The 21464-nt window shown below is 43.8% G+C and overlaps 1 protein-coding gene across 1 annotated transcript in view; it reads left to right on the top strand.

Moving 5' to 3' along the window:
- ADAMTS14 (ADAM metallopeptidase with thrombospondin type 1 motif 14) overlaps window positions 1-21464 on the top strand; it is a 106702-nt gene that overhangs the window by 45119 nt on the left and 40119 nt on the right. The window contains exons 5-6 of the mRNA XM_048858432.2: window positions 13347-13430; window positions 16531-16687. Of these exons, the coding sequence (XP_048714389.2) occupies window positions 13347-13430; window positions 16531-16687 (241 nt within the window). The remainder of the gene's footprint in view (window positions 1-13346; window positions 13431-16530; window positions 16688-21464) is intronic.

The raw sequence follows: 21464 nt of genomic DNA, 5'->3' as shown, positions 1-21464 counted from the left end.
TTTGGGTTACTAAGGAAACCTCCTGATTCAGAGTTCTGCTAGAAGAGTGACTTACATCCTACCATTCTGTCAAGCATTTCATTGTTTGTAAGTTCTCAGCAAAACAGAACTTTAGTGAAGCCTTATTAAGAGATTTTAGAAAAATCAAACTACTTTTAGATGGCAATTATGTTCAAGAGAAAAGATTTTCCTCTGGAAGAATCTTGCTGGAGAAACAGCTTCCTGTGGATTGTAGGTTTCTAACCCTGGAAAGGAGATTGCCGCATTGGGGAAAATCTTTAGAACAACAGGCTTGCACTTATCCTTTCATGTATTACAATTTTCCTTGACAGTCTTATCCAAGATATTGGTGTTTTAATGAGGAACGTTACCCTTCTCAGGCCATTTTTATTTTTTGCCTAGATCTTGCAGTCCAGTCACAGTGATGCATTTCTGAGATCACAGTCACTTCCATGATTGGGATATCAAAAATTAAGTATTATCCTGAATACTTTGAAGGGCTAACTAGCTGAATGTGGTGCTATATTGGGGGGGGGGGGGGGGGAGGGAGGGGAGGGGAAGGAGAGAAAGCTCTTATTCAAACACACATCTTCAGCCATGACAGGGTGAATACAGAAAATAACTGTCAAAGCATTATGATTTAGGCAAACTGGTTTACAAGTCTGGTTCAGCGTGAAAAGTCCCTTCTTAAAGCTGACATTGGGGCAAGGAGGGACAACTTGGTACAGTAACTAAGCAGGGGCAGTGTTAATCACCAGCTATATGTGAAGGGCTCCAAGGTATGAGCTACCCTTTTTATTTCAAAGTTCATATGTAGAGAAACTTGTCTTAAGTGGCCATCAAAAGGGACCAGCAAAAATCATTTAGCCAGTTCTGTCCCACACGGGGAAATCATTTACATTCTGTGGTGGGCAAATCCAGCAGGGTTGTAGCCACTTGCAGCTTAAAAGGGTCATAACATAACTTTCATCAGGCTTCTTTTGTATGTTGTAAAGTGGTTAACAGAGAGGGTTGCCTGTTTGGATATGAGGCTCTTCACACATTTGTTATTGTTTTGTTGAGAAGCCATATTGTGTAGTGGGTGAAGATTGGTGCTAGAAGCTAGGAAGTCCTGACTTGCAGTACAATTGTGGACAAATCAATTGCTCCGTGCCTCAGTTTCCCAATATGTAAAATCTGGATAATAACACTTACCTAACTTACAGAAATGTTTGGAGAGCAACTTAGTTTGTGTGTCACCCAAAAATGTAAGGTGCTGTCTAGTATTAGCTCTGAGTATACTTAGTATAGTAAGTCATGCTTTTGCCCCCCCCCCCCACCCCCCTTAGAGCTCCAGAAAAGATTCTTCACAAGTTCATATTGGCATGGAAATTGGGGCGGAAGTTAGTTTGAGATGAACTTGCCAAACTCAATCTGAGATCTGGGATTTTGAAATGTCATTGATTTTGCTCATTTGGAAAATTCTATTTTTTTTGTCAAGTCATTGCTCAAAGACAGTGAAGTCTAGAAATTGCAAATGTGTTTTGTTGTCATGCAGACCTCTAATGCCTCTTGCATGATTACATATTAGTGATATGCGCTGTATTTGGGCAAGTACTCACTGTGAATTAGGAGCATCAGAACGCTCCCATGGTATGTGGCAGAATTGTAAAGTTCACCTCCAGAACTAGCCGGATTCAGAAAGGACCTAATGGAACTGGCAAGGTTATCAAGTGACTGACAGGAGAGATGGTATGCAGTATTTTAATGTTCACTTTCTTGTTTTACTGTACCAGCATCATCCACCGTGTCAGCACAGTCCTAGGAGCTTTGATGTTACCTACTGTTATACAGCCAGACAGGGTCATACAGATTGACTTTTCTTGCTGTTGGGCACCTAAATCATAGGTAGACTCTAGGAATTAGCAATAATGTTGGTGATAAATTTGTTTATTAAATAGACATGTTGGGTTTGGAGGGTATTCCTCATCACAGCATTATGGGGGCTGGGTATATAATCTATTTGATGAGTCTGATAATAAGAGTTTTAAAACGCCAGCTGTTTTCATGTAGTCTGGTCCCTTTAATTTGCTGAGAAGGTATTTGCACAGAGGGATTTTTCTTTTAAGACATTGACCAGCTAATGGTATCAGCAGGGGGCATGAAGAGTCATGCCATTCACTTAATGCTCCTCACATGGCAATGAAAATATTCTCTGGGGCTTGCTCCTAGAAACAAGTGCACAGAAGGTTTCCATCAGCAGTAGCCACTCTGCTTTTCTACTCAGTGCAGGCTTGAGTGTGTTCCAGGATATTCCAGTGTCTGTGTAACTGTATCTTTCCCATTGATTAGAAAGGAAAGCATAACAGCATCTCCTGCAAAGGAAGAGTGGCCAAGGATTCCCTCCGTGCCCCCACCTCCTGTCCACTTCAGCTTCAGTCCAACTTGAAATCATAAGTGTATATGGCAAAGGATTAATCATCTTTGAGTTGTGGAGACAAGGGAAGGGATTTATTTCACGTGGTGGAGAGAAACAAACTGCTACCAATTGGCAGATTTAACCTAAAGTTTTTTCTTGATGTCCCTTCTTCTTCTCCCTTTCTCCCTTCTTCCCTTCTCTTCTCCCCTTCCCCTCCCAAATTCTTGCTGCCCATCCTCTCTCCTTGCCCTCATTCTTACCTCCTCTCCTACTCCTGCCAAGTCCAACCCAGTTGAGGGGGTGGCATAAGCTGCCAAAATGCTTCTTAAGGCGCTTCAGGTCAGAGCTGTCAGGTTCAGAAAGGAGCTGGCGTTTGGTGAGCTTTTGAAGCTCTGCCAGTTTTTCTCTAACTCAACAGGCACTTTAGCCCGAGGGCAGGAGGAGCTGGCCGTGCTGGCGTTCCTCCTAGAAACTCTTCCTGATTGGGGTCGGGCTCATCACACTGGAAAGCAGCGCACCCCGGTGCGTCTTGCCAGTGCAGAAACTTTTGATTTTGTTCAATCAATTATATAATCTGGATATAAAAAATATGCTGTGCAGTTTACCCCTTGGGCAATGCTGATCCACGTGTGTTTTTTTTTTTAAATTAAGCTGTAAAAGTCACATTCGTTTCTATCAGATATGTATCCTTTACTTTCCTAAAGTGTTGTAGAAACCACCCTGATTTCTATCTGGTGGTAGAGAATTAGATTTCTGCTTCAGCACCTATGTACATAAAAGGTAGGAGCTACTAGCTGTTGCTCGTTAGAGCAACAGTCATCTGGGGGAGACTTTAGGCTGAGGTTCTTTCTGCATATAGCTGTCCAGGTGGAAGTTAAAGATCCCAAGACATTCCTTTAAAAAAAGAGTAGGGATAGAATTCCCTCTCTCAGTAAAATAGTTTCCAGTGTCCTGCTTTTACGTAATCTATTTTTGAGCCCGTAATGGCTCCAACCATTCCCATAAGCATTGTGCTACTCTAGATCAAGTTTGAATTCATTGCTTTGGGAAACACGTTTGAGATCTATATGAACTTAGTATGAAATGTGTCATACTAATTCCAGTTCTCTTCTACTTCCCAGTGCCAGAATATTTTTCTGGTCTGTAAGTAGCTAGTGCAGTTTGGATCACTATGTTGCACGGTATACATCTGATGAAGTGAGCTGTAGCTCACGAAAGCTCATGCTCAAATAAATTGGTTAGTCTCTAAGGTGCCACAAGTACTCCTTTTCTTTTTGCGAATACAGACTAACACGGCTGTTCCTCTGAAACCTATGGATAGAACTGTTCTCAAAGAGACTCTCAGATCTTGGTGCTGAGATATGATGATGATGAATATGCTAGAAATTCCAAGATGGATAGATAACTGCTTATGACTCTCAGAGAACCAAGCTTTCTTTTTCCAATAAGAAAGAATAATCAAGTAATTACTACAAATATTTCATTATTTTTACAAAATATACTTCAAAAGGCTTACTAATGTGCTATGAAATATTATCACAGCTCCACTGAGCTGCATTTGCTGAATACATTATCAGAGAACATTTTGTGGTGTATTATCCTTGCTGTTTTGTTGGGCTTGTTTGCTTGCTTACTGCACTTGCTGAATAAGTGCCCATTTGTGCAAACTTTGCTTGCATGCATGTAGTCAGTCTCACAGGAAGCACTGAGACAAATCGTGTGAGTAAGGGCTGCAGGACCAGGCCCTAAATGTCTAAGGCTATTTGCAGCTTGTTGCATGTGACGAGACTGTATAAATGCACGGGCAGTCCTGCTTACTTTAATTGTGTCTCCCTGTGCACAACAAGTTGCAGGATCAGGGCTTAAATTACTCCTTTGCAAACATCAGTAATTCTTAGTAGCTGTATTAATCCCTAGAGAAATTTAGCAAGGTTGTACTGTATTCAAATTGACTTACACTCCAGATTTTAATTACTGATGCCATTTCAAATACAAAATAAGTATATACATTCTAGGTTCCATACATTAAAAAGTATTAATGTAGTTTGGAAAATTGCAATTCTGGCTTCATACAACGTCTGTATGAATTTTTAAAGAATCCACAATTTTAGCCATCAAAACAGAAAAGTCCCATAAATATGGATGACATATTTAAAAGATTCTTATAGTCTGCAAATTTATGAAAGAGTAAAGGAAAAATATTTCTCTCTGGGATGAAATAAGGAAACTATTTAAAGTAACTTACCATTTTTACTGACATACTATACATTTTTTTATAGACTGTAACTGACAGTTTTAAATGTATTTCCTGATAGTTGGCAATCCAGTTCACCTTTTGCTTAAATCTGTGACGACTTCGATGAAGTGAGCTGTAGCTCACGAAAGCTTATGCTCAAATAAATGGGTTAGTCTCTAACGTGCCACAAGTCCTCCTGTTCTTTCTGGCTTTTGTATTTCCAGTGGTTTAGTTGGGAGACTGAGGAACTAGCAAACAACTCTGATAGCTTTGGAACCCTTCCTACCCCCACTCCAGCTGTGTGCCCCCAATAGCAGAGCTAACCTGATCAGCATTTGAAAAAGGCAAGTCTGATGTTATAAAAATCAAAATATTTTACAGACCAGTTTTTCTGCCAAATTCACATCTGTTTTGTGGGTGGCTGAGGGCCACGGATGTCTCTCTTGCTTTTGTATATATTTTGTCACTGGAGCTGCACGCACAGACTAGCTTTCTTGGCATCTGTGCAAGTGTTTTGCTTAGTGGCTGACTTCATCAATAAAACCATTTTAAAGAGCATTTTCAGTATTTCAGGCTTTATTCCTTCCACTTTTCAGACAGCCCCCTTTGTGTTTCCACCGGGATATAGTTGGTTTGAATGGACTACATCTCCCAAAAGGCATTATTAGTGTGTTAAGGAAGTTGTACTGGGATGCAAGTTATCACTTTTGGCAGATATGGTTCATTAGTCTAAAATTTTATTCTGGGCAGCTGTTTACTCTAGGACTCTCCAATAGCTTTCAAAAGAAAGGACAGAGTAGGCTATTGAGGAGAATAGCAGTAGCAAGGTTTTAAAAAAAAAATTTCAGACTCAGCCCTGTGAGGTCTGTAAGATTGGAGCTTCATGATAATTTTTGTTGGGCCAGATGATAAATTGACACATTCTATCACGCAGAGATTATTTCATGAGATAACTAGGCACAAAGAGTACCTGCACATGTTAGTGCTCCTTTCTGCTGCAATGACCTATTTCCTGTGCCCCTAAAGCTGTCCCATATCCTCTCTCTCGGTGAAATACTGCAGGAAAACCCTTTCTTGAGTTATGGAAGGCAAGGACCAATGGGAATAGCAGTAAGAATTCAGACCTTGGATTTGTCTCTCTTAAAGGTGACCTGCAAAGAATAAACCTTGGCTTTGTCCCTTTTCTCCATGATGTATAATGAAGGTTTGAGGGCCAAGATCTCTAAAAGTGACTAGTGATTTTTTGGTGACCGACCTGAGACAATTTACAGGGACCTGATTATCAGAGAGGGGGAGGGGCACTGCTCAGCACTTTCTGAATAGCGGGGTCTTTTAATGTGCCTGAAGTTGGGCATCCAAAAAACGAGATACCCAAAATCACTCTTGACTTTTGGAAATCTTGGCTGATTTTTTAAATTATTTTTTCCCGCTTTTATTTACCTAAGAAATTTAAAGAATGTCAAGTCTTTTCCTCTCTGTTTTTGTTGGAGGTATCCGTTATGTTTTAAGACTTTTATTAAAAACTTTAACTGTAAGGTGCTGGGTGTTAAATCTTAAGAAACAGATATTTTCTTCTTCTTACAGCACATGATGCATGAAATAGGCGTTAACAGAAAAAACAAACAAACAAAACCTGTAAATAAATATTGTAAACAGTCTGAATAAAAATAACTTCCCCTCACTCAATCAGGTTTCACCTGCTTGTTATATGTGATGTCATGATCCTACTAGTTCTCAAGCTGTCCAGAGGGTCTTCCAGGAAAAGCAGGGTAGACAAGACCTGAATTTCTGCTTTTAAACATATGTGGAAGATAAGTTTTTTTGAAGCTGATGGGAAAGACCCTTGCAGGCCTCCTTTTGCCATGGGAAATCTAGCTGTTCTGGACTCAGTTGATGATAACAGGGATATCATCAGACAGCAAAGCGTCCGATCATTTGGAAATTTTGTTTTTTAAAAATGGATCATTTATTAAAAAAAGAAAGACACTAATTCTGCACCCAGCCATGTATGACTTTGTATATCAAAATCAGAGTGAGGAAAGGAGCGGGAGTGGGGTTAGGCAAGGCTTTGGGACTTTGTTTAAGTGTCACTATGGAGACTGTTCAAACAGACTATGTGTAGGTGTATGTGTATGTGTTTAAATATTTATTTGGTGTTACATCTTTTGAAGGGAGTCTGTCTCTTGCCCTGTCTGGAGACAAACAGCCCACTATGTTCCAGAAATGAAAGGCGTTTTCATGTGGGTTATGTGATAGGCGCCCCGGAAAGGAAGGATATTCTACCCTTGTCATCCTGCTGTCCGTTTTGCTTTACAGTGTTTTTCTTCAAATGAAGCAAGGGAAGATTATTTTAACCATTTCCTGCTCCGGAGAGGCATGTGAGTTAGGACTTCATAAGATGAATGCATAGCAAACATGAGAAAGGAAGGGAGGGGCGAAGAGCTGGGAGGAGAGAGAAGGTGAAGTGGTCTGGAGAGACCTCACAGAGTGAGTGGGAACAGATTGAATTCAGTCTGCTTTGAGAGGGTGAGGAAAGGGCTTGTGTACTGAAGGGAGCGGTGAGAGAGAGAAGAGAGTTGAATCACATCTAGCAAGTTTCCTTTGTCTCTGTATTATCCTCTGGTGTCCCTGGGACATTTCTGTCAGCTGCCCCTCAAAAAGAACCCCTGGTAGGATCTCTTGGCAGTGGCAGAAGGACAATTTCTCCAGCAAAGCCCAAAACAGCATAGCTGGAAGAGAGACTCTGAAAGCTTTTTATCAGAGGCTTTTCCTGGTGGTTTTTTTTGGTATGGGGGATGGGTGTGAAGTGCTTTTGGAGGGCTGGGGGTTGGGCAGTGATGTATCAAAGCAATAACGCACATTTTAAAGCATTGAATGGATGTCCACCTAGCTGAATTGCGATTTGCAAAACTTTCCACACCCTGCATAGCCATTGATGGTCCATGGTGTGGACAAGGACCTGCATCCAGCATGCTTTTGTCTCCTTCAATTGAGAGTGATCTGGGGTGTCCCCTTTCTGGGACTACACCCCCAGTAGTGGGCTAGTGTCACTTGCTTCTTATCCAGTACAATGCCTTTTTCTTCAAGGAGTTAGCAACAAGACCCTTTTGGAGAGGGAACCACCACAGTGGGGGATGATTGCATTGTATTCCCCAAGAGAGTTTTAAAATGGATGTAATGAAAGCCACGTGTAGAAATACCTGCTTCATAAGGACTGTTGCACTGCACCCCCAGAGCTGGGATACTACGTAAGTCCTTCCCCCAAACCAGAACTACTACAGCAAATGGCAATCTCTTATATGTAGGTGCAGGAGCAGCTCGGAAGAAAGATCTAGCTAATACACTGGCGGTCTTGTGAGGGGAAAGAGGGGTTCAGCTGGCACTGCTGCGTTCAGTATCTGGAAATTAAAGAACATGCTACTGTACCACACAAGGGCGGAGTAAATCCTTGAGGTATCACTCAGCAGGGAATCTCTTGACTGTGACCAGAGACTCCCATGGGATAAAAGAGATTAACAAGCTGAAATAGGGTTTGAACCTTCAGAGAGATACTGCTTATACCAGCCCTACCTGGAAAGGGATCAGCAGTTACTGTAAGTGTTATTTTCAAGTTTTGAAGAAGCAATTGCAAGAGAGACAAAATATTAAACTGCTTTTTAAGGATGTTGTCCGACAGTGTCTCCTCTAAAGCCTGGTCTACACTACGAGTTTAGGTCGAATTTAGCAGCGTTATCTCGATTTAACCCTGTATCCGTCCACATGACGAAGCCCTTTTTTTCGACTTAAAGGGCTCTTAAAATTGATTTCTTTACTCCACCCCCGACGAGGGGATTAGTGCTGAAATCAGCCTTGCTGGGTCGAATTTGGGGTACTGTGTACGCAGTTCGCTGGTATTGGCCTCTGCGAGCTATCCCAGAGTGCTCAGTTGTGACCGCTCTGGACAGCACTCTCACCTTGGATGCACTGGCCAGGTATACAGGAAAAGGCCCGCGAACTTTTGAATTTCATTTCCTCTTTGGCCAGCATGGCGAGCTCACCTGCATAGGTCACCCTGAAGAGCCCATCATCACAGGAGACCATGCAGTCCCAGAATCGCCGAAGAGCTCCGGCATGGACCAAACGGGAGGTACAGGATCTGATCGCTGTAAGGGGAGATGAATCTGTGCTGGCAGAACTCTGGCTGAAAAGACGAAATGCCAAAATATTTGAAAAAATCTCCAATGGCATGAAGGTCAGAGGCTATAACAGGGACCTGCAGCAGTGCCGCATGAAAATTAAGGAGCTCAGGCAAGCCTACCAAAAAAACAGAGAGGCAAATGGCCGCTCTGGTTCAGAGCCCCGGACATGCCACATCTATGATGAGCTGCATGCTATTCTAGGGAATGCAGCCACCACTACCCCAACCCTGTGCTTTGACTCCGTCCAAGGAGTGGGAGGCAATACAGAAGCGGGTTTTGAGGGCGAGGAAATGATGAGGAGGAGGAGGTTGTAGATAGCTCACAGCAAGGAAGCGGAGAAACCGGTTTCCCCAACAGCCAGGATCTGTTTATCACCCTAGACCTGGAGCCAGTACCCCCCGAACCCACCCAAGGCGGGCTCCCGGACCCTCAAGGCGGAGAAGCGACCTCTGGTGAGTGTACCTTGTAAATATTATACATGGTTTAAAAGTAAGCATGTTTAATTATTAATTTGCCCTGGAATTTGCGGCCAGTACAGCTACAGGAAAAGTCTGTTAACGTGTCTGGGGATGGAGTGGAAATCCTCCAGGGACATCCCCATAAACCTCTCCTGGATGTACTCCCAAAGCCTTTGCAAAAGGTTTCTGGGGAGGGCAGCCTTATTCTGTCCTTCATGGTAGGACACTTTACCATGCCAGGCCAGTAGCACGTAGCTGGGAATCATTGCAGAACAAAGCATTGTAGCGTATGGTACCAGTGTTTGCTGGCATTCAAACAACATCCGTTCTTTATCTCACTGTGTTACCCTCAGGAGAGTGATATCATTCATGGTCACCTGGTTGAAATAGGGTGGTTTTAGTAAGCGGACATTCAGAGGTGGCCATTCCTGCTGGGCTGTTTGCCTGTGGCTGAACAGAAATCTTCCCCGCTGTTAGCCACGTGGTGGGGGGAGGGGTGAAACCATCACCCCAGAGAATTGGGTGTGTGTGTGTGTGTGGGGGGGGGGTTAATTGGGTTTCTGCTGCATGTGAACCCGGAAACCGCAGCCCCTCCTTTTAAATTGCCAACCCATGTTAAATGACCAACCCAATGGCTACTTCATATGGGAAATGAGGGCTCTGCTGTTTGAAACCATTCCCACATGTTATGAAGGTTAAAGAAGCCAAAAGACTGTGGCTTACCATGGCTGCCTGCAAGCCGAATTCTGTTGCCCGGCCCTGCGTGAGTGATCTCTCACACCAAACCGGCAGACCCTCAATAAGAGGCAAAATGTGACCTTGTAATGAAAGCACATGTGCTATGTAATGTTAATAGCAAGGTTTACCGTGAAAGAGTGTACCCATTGTTCTATAAAATGTGTCTTTTTAACTACCACTCTCCCTTTTTTTTCCCTCCACCAGCTGCATATGTTTCTCCTTCCCAGAGCCTAGCGAAGATTAGAAGGCGAAAAAAACACACTCGCGATGAAATGTTCTCTGACCTCATGCGGTCCTCCCACACTGACAGAGCACAGCAAAATATGTGGAGGCAGACAATCTCAGAGTGCAGGAAAACACAATATGACCACGAGGAGAGGTGGTGGGCTGAAGATGGTAGGTGGCGTCAGCTTGATGAAAGAAGGCAGGAGTCAATGCTCAGGCTGCTGGAGGATCAAACTCATATGCTCCAGTGTATGGTTGAGCTGCAGGAAAGGCAGCAGGAGCACAGACCGCCACTACAGCCCCTGTGTAACCAATCGCCCTCCTCCCCAAGTTCCATAGCCTCCTCACCCAGATGCCCAAGAACGCAGTGGGGAGGCCTCTGGCCACCCAGCCACTCCACCCCAGAGGATTGCCCAAGCAACAGAAGGCTGGCATTCAATAAGTTTTAAACTTTTAAAGTGCTGTATGGCCTTGTCCTTCCCTCCTCCACCACCCCACCCGGTGCTTCCTTCCTCCACTACCCCTCCCGGGCTACCTTGGCAGTTATCCCCCTATTTGTGTGATGAATAAATAAAGAATGCATGAATGTGAAGCAACAATTACTTTATTGGCTCTGCAAGCGGTGATCGAAGGGGGGAGGGGAGGGTGCTTAGCTCAATGGAAAGTAGAGTGAACCGGGGGAGAGGGGGTTCAATCTTGGAGAAACAAACAGAACTTTCAGACCATAGCCTGGCCATTCCTGAAACTGGTTTTCAAAGCTTCTCTGATGCGCACTGTATCCTCCTGTGCTCTTCTAACTGCCCTGGTGTTTGGCTGCACATAATCAGAGGCCAGGCGATTTGCCTCAACCTCTCACCCCACCATAAACGTCTCCCCCTTACTCTCACAGATATTGTGGAGCGCACAGCAAGCAGTAATAGCAATGAGAATATTGGTTTCGCTGCGGTCTAAACAACTCCGTAAACTGCGCCAGCGCGCTTTTAAATGCCCAAATGCACATTCTATCACCATTCTGCACTTGCTCAGCCTGTAGTTGAACAGCTCCTGACTACTGTCCAGGCTGCCTGTGTACGGCTTCATGAGCCAGGGCATTAAGGGGTAGGCTGGGTCCCCAAGGATAACTATAGGCATTTCAACATCCCCAACGGTTATTTTCTGGTCTGGAAAGTAAGTCCATTGCTGCAGCTGTTCATACAGACCAGAGTTCCTGAAGATGCGAGCGTCAAGTACCTTTCCCGGCCATCCCAAGTTGATGTTGGTGAAACGTCCCTTGTGATCCACCAGTGCGTGCAGCACCACTGAAAAGTACCCCTTTCGGTTTATGTACTTGCTGCCTTGGTGCTCCGGTGCCAAGATAGGGATGTGGGTTCCATCTATTGCCCCACTACAGTTAGGGAATCCCATTGTAGCAATGCCATCCACTATGACCTGCACATTTCCCAGAGTCACTACCCTTGATATCAGCAGCTCAGTGATTGCATTGGCTACTTGCATCACAGCAGCCCCCACAGTAGATTTGCCCACTCCAAATTGATTCCCGACTGACCGGTAGCTGTCTGGCGTTGCAAGCTTCCACAGGGCTATTGCCACTCGCTTCTCAACTGTGAGGGCTGCTCTCATCTTGGTATTCTTGAGCTTCAGGGCAGGGGAAAGCAAGTCACAAAGTTCCATGAAAGTGCCCTTACGCATGTGAAAGTTTCTCAGCCACTGGGAATCGTCCCAGACCTGCAACACTATGCTGTCCCACCAGTCTGTGCTTGTTTCCCGGGCCCAGAATTGGCGTTCCACGCCATGAACCTGCCCAATTGACACCATGATGTGCACATTGCAGGGGAAACCTTCTCCTCGCTTGGTTTCGCTTTTCTTGCAGGTTATGGTTCCGCATATCCTTCTGGATAATGCGTGTGGTGTTTATAGTGCTCATTATTGCTGCAGTGATCTGAGCGGGCTCCATGTTCCCAGTACTATGGCGTCTGCGCTGAAAAAAATTGTTTGCCATTGCTCTGACGGAGGGAGGGGCGACTGACAACATGGCTTACAGGGTTGGCTTACAGGGAATTAAAATCAACAAAGGGGGTGGCTTTGCATCAAGGAGAAACAGAATGGCCCCCTCAAGGATAGAACTCAAAACCCTGGGTTTAGCAGGCCGTTGATTTCACGGAGGGAGGGAGAGTTGGGAGAGAAAATGAATACAAAAGAAATCTGGTCTTTTTCTTGTTTTGAACGACTTCATCTATCTTTATACATCTTGCTGGCAGCAGACAGTGCAGTACGACTGCTGGCAGGACTGAATCGCCATGAGACAAAACTTAAAAGGGAAATGACCTGGCTGAGTCACTCCCATGTCTGCCCAGGTGCCCCTGACCAACCTCACCGAGGTCGGCTAAAAGAGCACCCTGGAGTACGGTGACGATGGCTACCAGTCATACTGCACTGTCTGCTGCCACAAGGCAATGAGCTGCTGCTGTGTAGCAATGCAGTACCGCATCTGCCAGCACCCAGGAGACGTACGGTGACTGTGAACCGAGCGGGCTTCATGCTTGCTGTGGTATGGCGTCTGCACGGGTAACCCAGGAAAAAAGGTGCGAAACAATTGTCTGCCAGTGCTTTCACGGAGGGAAGGACGGAAGGGGGGGCCTGATGATATGTACCTAGAACCACCCACGACGATGTTTTTGCCCCATCAGGCATTGGGATTTCTACCCAGAATTCCAATGGGCGGCGGAGATTGCGGGAACTGTGGGATAGCTACCCACAGTGCAACGCTCCGGAAGTTGATGGTTGCCTCGGTACTGTGGATGCACTCTGCCAACTAACTGCACTTAGAGCATTTGTGTGGGGACACATACAATCGACTGTAAAAACACATTTTCTGCAAAACCAACTTCTATAAATTTGACCTAATTTCATAGTGTAGACATACCCTTAGTGTTCCACTGCACCTGTTTAGATCAATAGTCACATGAAGAAAGCTAACAGATCCTTTGAACTGTCATAGGATCTGGAGAGGTTTGCCTATTGTTGAAGACATGAGGATGTTTCAAAAGCCAGTTTCTTTTTAAAAATAGCAGGGTTATTTTTAACTTTATTTTCTATTTTGTTTTTTTTCTTAGGTGGATGAAATTTACCACGACGAGTCCTTGGGGGTTCACATTAACATTGTCTTGGTCAGAATGATCATGGTGGGATACAGACAGGTAAATACAGGGGTGGAGTGAGCAGAAGATGCTCTCTAGGGGAAGAGGACAGTCACAATATACAGCATGCTTAGGCTTGGGCTGAGGGATGCAATGAGCTTCCAGACTGGGTTATGTCTATAAAAACAACACCTTCAGCTAACTTCCCTGTCTGTCTGCACCCTCTCCTTTCAGATTGGTGTGTATGTTTGGGGAGATGACTCAGGATTCATTCTAGTTCTATATTAGTGTTTGCATTAGAGATCCTCTTCCTCACAGCCAAGCTTCTCCTTGAGCTAATCCTCTGTGCATATGTCTGTGGTATCAAAATCCGTTACCGTAGAAATGATTGGGATCTCACAAGGTCAGCAGTCAGCATTGTAACTTCAGCACAGGACCTGCTAGGATGGAAAAACAAAGGAGCAAATGCTTTACTTTAAATGCAGATACAATTATTGTTGTTAAAAATAACTTGTGCAGTGCGGTAAATTTGCACAATGCTTTACAAACAGTAAGGCAAGTTTCCTGCTCTGATGAGCTATTTTTGATCTTTTGCTAAAGTGTGAAAGGCGAATAGATTTCTGTTTAAATATGAAATATTAGTTCCATTCCCTCTGTAAGCAGCTGTCACATGCTGTGGCTTTGCCAGACTGAAACGAAACTATCTTGAATCGCTCTCAGTTTCACGTGAGACTTGCTGAAATTCCTAGACTCCAAAGATTTTCCTTCTATAGAAGGCAGACATGAGGACATCTGTGCCTTACAGTACCCCTGTGTTTTTGATTGAGAGCTCTTACCCTTCCCCCACTGCTGCTGCTGACTACAGCTCTGAGCTGGCTTGGGAAGGGGTAGGGCAGGAGGGTTAATCTCTCAGTAATTAACATCTTATTTGGTTAACTGAGGTTAATTTTTGGTTGCAGGGATTTTCTGTCACACCACAGTGCAGCGAGAAGAAGCTTTTTGGACTGGTTCTGTGGCCTTTGGTTTTTGTTTTGCTATAGCTGCTCTCATTTTGAGCTCTTCACCAAGACAAAGAGCAATGTGGAGGGCGCGTGTAGTATGTAGTAAGAGTCAAGGCACAATACTCCCCTGTCGCCTTTCAAAAGGGAATTAAGTGCACAGCAACCGTGTGGTTTAATGTCTACTAGCAGTGATAATTAGCACTTACATAAACCCCAATTCAGGAAAATGTTGCTACTCAGGACAGGATTTACGCACATGCTCAAGTCCCATTGAATTCCAGTGAAGCATAGGCTTAAGTGCTGTCCTGAATATGGATATACACTTAATGAAATGCTTTCCCAAACTGGGGCCCTCATGATTCACCTCTTCAAAGCAGGGGACAGGTATTAACTAATCCTCACAACAGTCCATCAGGTAACTATTTGAATTCCTATTTTACAAATGGAGAAACCAGAGCACAGAAAGGTTAGGTGAACTGCCCTAGGTCACACAGTGAATCAGTGTCAGGGCCAGGATTGGAGTCAGGCTTAGTTTGCTTCTCAGTCCACTAGACAACATTGCCTCTCAGTGAGTGGGAGTCAAGTATCATGGGTTGAAATCCTGATTTTGTCACTTACTAGAATATTTAAATCACAAAGCTGGTCAGCTGAGGTGGAACACTGAGATCCTCTCATTAAGTGTGCTATAATGTACAGCACAAGCCCAAAGTGTTGTGGTGCTGCTAGCAAAATGGCATAAAGAGCTTTCTCTGAGGTCTTGAACACCCTTAACACCTTTAAGGAGTCAAAGGGTATGTCTTCCCTACCAGCATAGCTGTACTGCCATAACCCTGTAATGTAGACACAACCTATACTGATGGAAGGGTTTTTCTGTCTGGTAACTGCTGAACTGGAGCAAATAGACATTTTATGAGCTGCTGGAGATACAGAACACCAGCATTTCCTGGAAGATATTTGATTATGAGAGAAATATTCCTGGTGAGCAGAAACTGCATGCATCCTGATGGTAGTGATCAAAGACTTGAGACAGCCCACAGTGTGGCAGGCACCCCCCAGACAATAGAATATCATTTCCATCTGAGGAAGGAGATAGGGTGTCTGGCCTTTCAGCTAAGGTGTTAATGCTGGCATCTAATTGATGATGATATACTGAAGATGCAAGGGAGTCAAGAGCAGAACGTCTCAGCATTGAGAGGTGAACTAGAAGCCACAGGTTGCAATCCTGACAGGGCCAACTCAGCCTTTCATCCTTCTACAGTAATTGAGTTCCATGCAGTTTACTATGTATGGGTTATCTGAACAAGACTTAACAATCAAGATCCTCTCTGCTGTGCTTGAAGATCTTACCTAGGTTTTCATCAGATTAGGCACTTACTTTGGGATCTTTGTCCAGCATTAGCCCTCCCCATACTGCTATTCTGTTTACTGTGTGCCAGACAGCCTCCACTCCTGGGGGTGCTGCATGTCTGTAATTTCTGGGAGGAGCCAAGGAAGGATTTTTTTTTGTCCCAAATATATTCTGTTTGTGTTTTTTTTGGTCTCCTTCCTCTGAAGCATCAGAGATGGCCGTGGCTGGAGAGGAGTGGGCCAGGACTCTGAGGTGGCACGAAGCATTTTCTCTCTCTGCTTGGTTGCCTGGTTCTTGCTCATGTGCTCAGGGACTAACTGATCGCCGTACATGGAGTCGGGAAGGAGTGTTCCCCCCGATCAGATTGGCAGTGACCTGGGGGTTTTTCCCCTTCCTCTGCAGCACAGGATGCAGGTCACTTGCTGGGATCATCTGGGTATATCTCAATCAGTTCCCTGCCATCGGAGGGGCACTGGGCACCGGTGCACCTTGGCCCCTCCTGTTCTCTCCCTGTGGGACACAAGAGCTTAGTCTCTTGAGGGCAGTAATTCATCTGTCTGATTTTGGCTTTTGGGTTTAGAGCGCGGGGCTGGGTGGTGTTTAGTGGCCTCTGACATACAGGAGGTCAGACTAGATGATCTTGTGGTCCTTGCTGGCTTTAAGCTATGATCTATGAAATTTAAAACACTATTTTTTCATTTTTAATGTTGTGGAAACTCTATCTGGGGATCTTCCATACCCTCTACCTCAAAACTCTGGTCAGGTTCATTGTCACCTACTAATGCCCCCTCCTTTCTTTTCACCCCCCCAGTCAGTCAGCCTGATAGAGCGGGGGAACCCATCTCGGAGCTTGGAACAGGTCTGCCGCTGGGCCCATTCTCAGCAGCGCTCAGACCCAGACCATGCTGAATACCATGACCATGCCGTATTCCTCACCAGGCAAGATTTTGGTCCTGCAGGTATGCAAGGTACTGTATTCATCTCGATCATGTATGTGCAGTTTGCTGGGCTTGGGGGAAAGCCAGTAATTGGAAGGGGTTTCCTGCTGACACAGTCTGTGTGCCTACAGGCTGAGGTTACTGTCCAGAAAGGTTTTGGAAAAAGTTATACAGATGAGAACTTAATAAAAGGAATGGAGAAAAGACAAAATTGCACCCCAGGGGGGGTCTTATTATTTTGACCTTTCCTTATGGTTCCTTACATTTTGTTAGGTTTTTTTACTGCCATTGTACATTGAGTAGATGTTTCAGAGAACTATCCACAATGACTGCAAAATAAATTAGCTGTTACCACTCAAGAAAGATAGACCTCATCATTTTATATGTATAGTTGGGATTATGTTTTTGAATGTTCATTACTTTACATGTATCACCATTGAATTTCATCTGCCATTTTCTTGACCAGTCACCCAGTTTTGTGAATTCCCTTTGTAACTTTTTGCAGTGTGCTTTGACTTAACTATCTTGAGTAATTTTAGATCATCTGCAAACTTTGCCACGCCACTGTTTACTCTTTTGCCCAGATCATATATGAATATTTTGAACAGCACTGATCCCAGTACTGATACACGAGGGTCCCCGCTATTTATCTTTCTCCATTCTGAAAACTGACCTTTATTCCTACCCTTTGTTTCCAGTCTTTTAACCAGTTACTGATCTGTGAGTTGAAATCTGCCATTATTACTGAGTTTTCTGATTTTATAGCCTCTTTTAATCTCCTTCAGCATTTCACAGTCACAGTCACCATCCTGGGCAGGTGGTTGGTAGTATATTCCTACTCCTATTCTCTTATTATTCAAGCATGGAATTTCTATGCATAGAGATTCTGTAGTACAGTTTGATTCATTTAAGATTTGTACTATATTTGACTCTATGTTTTCTTTCACAAAAAGTGTCACTTCTCCACCAGCATGACCTACTTTGTCATTTCTGTATATTTTTTACTCTGATATTACTGTGTCTCGTTGATTATTATGGTCCCACCAAGTTTCTGTGATGCCTATTATATCAATATCCTCATTTAATACCAGGTACTGAAATTCACCCATTTTAGACTCCTAGCATTTGTACACAAGCAGTTATAAAATTTGTCGATATTTAGTTGTCCACCTTCATGTGATGTAATTGAATGGTACTTCTTTTCATTTGACTGTTTCTCTTCAGCTCCTACCTGTATTTATCAACTTCTATCATCTCCTCTTTACTAGAATATAGATAATCCCTGTTATAGATCCTCCCCTAAGGGATGTCCCTGTCCAAAACATGTGCTCCTCCTCATCTGTCAGCTTTCCCCTAACCCTTAGTTTAACAACTGCTATACAAAGTTTTTAATTCTACATGCCAGCAATCTGGTACCATTTTGGTTTAGGTAGAGTCAATCCTTCCTGTAAAGACTTTGTCTTTCCCAAAAGGTTCTCCAGTTCCTAAAAAAACTGAAACCTCTCCTCCCGTACTCCGTCATTTCATCCATGCGGTAAGACCCTGCAGTTCTGCCTGTTTAACTGGCCTGTGCATGGAACTGGAAGCATTTCAGAGAAAGCTACCATGGAGGTCCTGGATTTTAATCTCTTACCCAGTAGCCTAAATTTGCCCTCCAGGATCTCTCTCCTACCTTTCCCTTTGTCATTGGTACCTACATGTACCAGAACCACCAGCTCCTCCCCAGCACTGCACATAAGTCTTGCTATGTGTCTCGAGAGATCCGAAATCTTTACACCTGGCTGTCAGTTCACCATGTGGCTCTCCTGGTCATCACAAACCCAACTAGGACTATGTTGGACATTAGACACTTACCTATCAATAATGTCCCAGGTACTGCCAAAAAACCCAAACCAAACCAAAACAACAACAATGTAAAGAAAGCATAAAACTTCAGCTTTGCTCATTGTGCCCAGTGGGAGGACCTCTGCACACAAAATATTTTAAAACCTGGTTTTAAAAGGTCCAGTTCCTTGGTCACCATAGAGCTGAGAATGGGAACATTCCATGAACCCAAAAAAGCCTTCTTCCCTTGCACTTCCTGTGCTTCTGTTGGCCCTCTGACCTTAGAGGCTGAGATTATACTGTGCATAGGAACGCAAAAGCTCAGATATCAGTGAATTTGATGAAGTGCCTTCCAGCATTTCGTTTTCATTTTGAAAAATGAGTGTCTGTGGCAGGGTTTCTGTGGCCATATGAGGGTTAATTCCTTTCTTTGTCTTAGCAGGTTCCATTTTTTTGAATACCATCATTTTCAAAGGACTAGTTCCAGACTTCCTTCTACTCATTCCCTCTGTGGTGACAATGTCTGAGATTTTTGATGAAGATAATGAAACACATCAGTAACTGGAACATTGCATAAAAACACATTCATTTTTGGTTTGAGTCATTCTGGTATGTGTGGGAAGGATGAGGAATAGGAAAAGAATCCTGAGCTAGCCTCTGTTAGCTCTTCCAAGAATCAGTCTTTAGCTGATCACAGGTCCACCCTTGCTCTTCATCCACACAAGAAACTGCAGAACCTGCCAAGCCCATAGAACTCTATTCCAAAGCAGAGTGCTTTAGTCTAGTACATAGTGCAAACTAACAAACAATAGGATCTGTGTGCTTAACTGACAGACTTCATATTGGAATAGCTCCTCTTAATTTCCTAGGACCAGTGAATTCAAAGATTAATTGCAGTAGACATCCATAGTCATTCAGTTCTTCACACAGTATTTTTGAGTGAGCGGATGGGTGCCAGAATGCAGCAGCATAGCTGGCTCAAATTGCAGGGAACAGCACTGAGCCACCGACCTCAGAGTCTAGAACCATAGCATGGGGAAGTCCAACCCAATAAAACAAATTACAGGTGTCTGAATTAGCCTAAATATGTGGACTACGTGGCCATCCAACATCTTGAGAGATGAAAGGAAAGATGGCAAAGTCAGTTAGTCAATAGTGCTTAACAGTAGTGTGGGAGAAGAGTGCACTGCATGAACGGCACACCTTCCCACAGTGGCTACAGATCCATTCACCAGTTGGAGGTTGGAGCACACTCTGCTTCCCAGCATGCCTGCAGGCCTCAGGCTGGGGTTTCTTATGGCTCTCCATGATGACTGCATGAGCCTTGACCTGGCTTCTCTAGACTGAGCAGTAGGCAGGGTTCTCCCAGTTGTCAGTGGGAATGCTGAATTTCTTGAGGCCTTGCTTGACCTTGTCGCTATATCAAAGTTTTGGCCTTCCTCTGCATTGTGAGTAGTTCTTGAGTTGGCCATAGAGCACAGATTTTGGCGGATGATCTTGAGGCATATGTTCCACGTGTCCCAGCCAGTGAAGTCTGTGAGTGTCCAGCGTAGTCTGCATAGACTGTAGGCCGGTTCTCTCAAGGATCTCGTAGTTAGTGATCTGTTGGTCCCAAGTGACTTCAAGGATTTTTCTGAGACAGCGAAGGTGGAAGCTGTTCAATCTCTGCTCCTGTTCAGAGTATGTGATTCAGTTTTCACAGCCGTAAAGGAAGGTACTGAGGACACAACCCTGATAAACAGAGAAGTTGTTCTTGCCTGTCTGTCAGCATAGTTACCATCTTTCGCTTTCAGGTTTGCAGTCTTTTTACAAATTGAACCAAGTGCCTCTTTGATTCCATCACAGGTACCACGAATGTCCCCTCTTTCTAAGCAGGTCTGAATTTTTTTGCACAGGTCTTGCTAATACTTCTGGGCACATTTTCTGATGGCTTTCTGGACCACAGCTGTAGCCTCTTTAAGCGTAAGAGTTCTGGACCTAGTAGAGTTGAAGTAAAGTTAAGCGATCTTGCTTCTTCTTTTCCATGAGTGGGAGCAGCAGATGTTCAGGCACGGCGAACCAGTCAGGTTGTTTTTCCTTTGTTATTCCAAAGACATCCTTGGCAGTAGCTAGTGTCTTATTCTTGAAATTGTCCCACAAGGTGTCAGAATCAGGGGAATCAAGTTGATCATATTCAGAAACACACTCAAGCGCACATTGAAACTGAAGAAAAAAATGAATTTTTAAACTGAAGCAAAATAAGATTCCCTCCCTCCCCCTATAGCATGTACACAGTGAAGCCACTATAGTTAAGGTTGCAAACTGTGTCCATTATAGCATTCTGTTTTCCTATGCCCATAATTTTCCAAAACATTAATCTATTGGTTTGAAATTTTCCGTGCCTGGTCTTTGCCTGAACATAGGAATTATAATAATGGGTTAGACGAATGGTTCATCTGGCTGGTAGCTTCCTCTGCAGTGACCAGCACCAGATATGCCACAGGAAGGAGTAAACCCTCAATAATGGGCAATAATTTGATAACAGGCAGTTGCTGGAGGAAGTTTCTTGCTAAATCCAGTTAGTGGTTAGCAAGTGTTTGGAAACACGAACATCTATATTACTGAATATTTTGTAATGCTAGCTGTGATAACTTAGGACATTTTTATTATCCATATAAATATCTCCTCATCTTTTGCATCCTACTGTGCTTTTTGCCTCAGTAAAACCTTTTGCCAGTGAGGCTTACAGGTTAAGTATTTTTTGAGTAATTTTTTTATCATTTTCAAATGGATTGTCCTTTTAATTCATTGGGTACCGTCCTTCATTGGTGGTCTTCTGTTTTGAGAGAGTAAATTGACCTTCCTTATACCATTCAGTATTGGACTCTAAACAAAATCTATTCAATCTCTCCTCAAATAGAAAAACTTTCCATGGGTCTAATCATTTTTGTTGCACCCTCTCGGGACCATTTCAATATATTTATTTAAAAGGTTTGGCCAGAAC

Source organism: Caretta caretta, chromosome 7 (genome assembly GCF_965140235.1).
Source record: "Caretta caretta isolate rCarCar2 chromosome 7, rCarCar1.hap1, whole genome shotgun sequence".
In the NCBI taxonomy this organism is placed as follows: domain Eukaryota; kingdom Metazoa; phylum Chordata; order Testudines; family Cheloniidae; genus Caretta; species Caretta caretta.
This window is presented reverse-complemented; position numbering and strand designations above follow the sequence as displayed.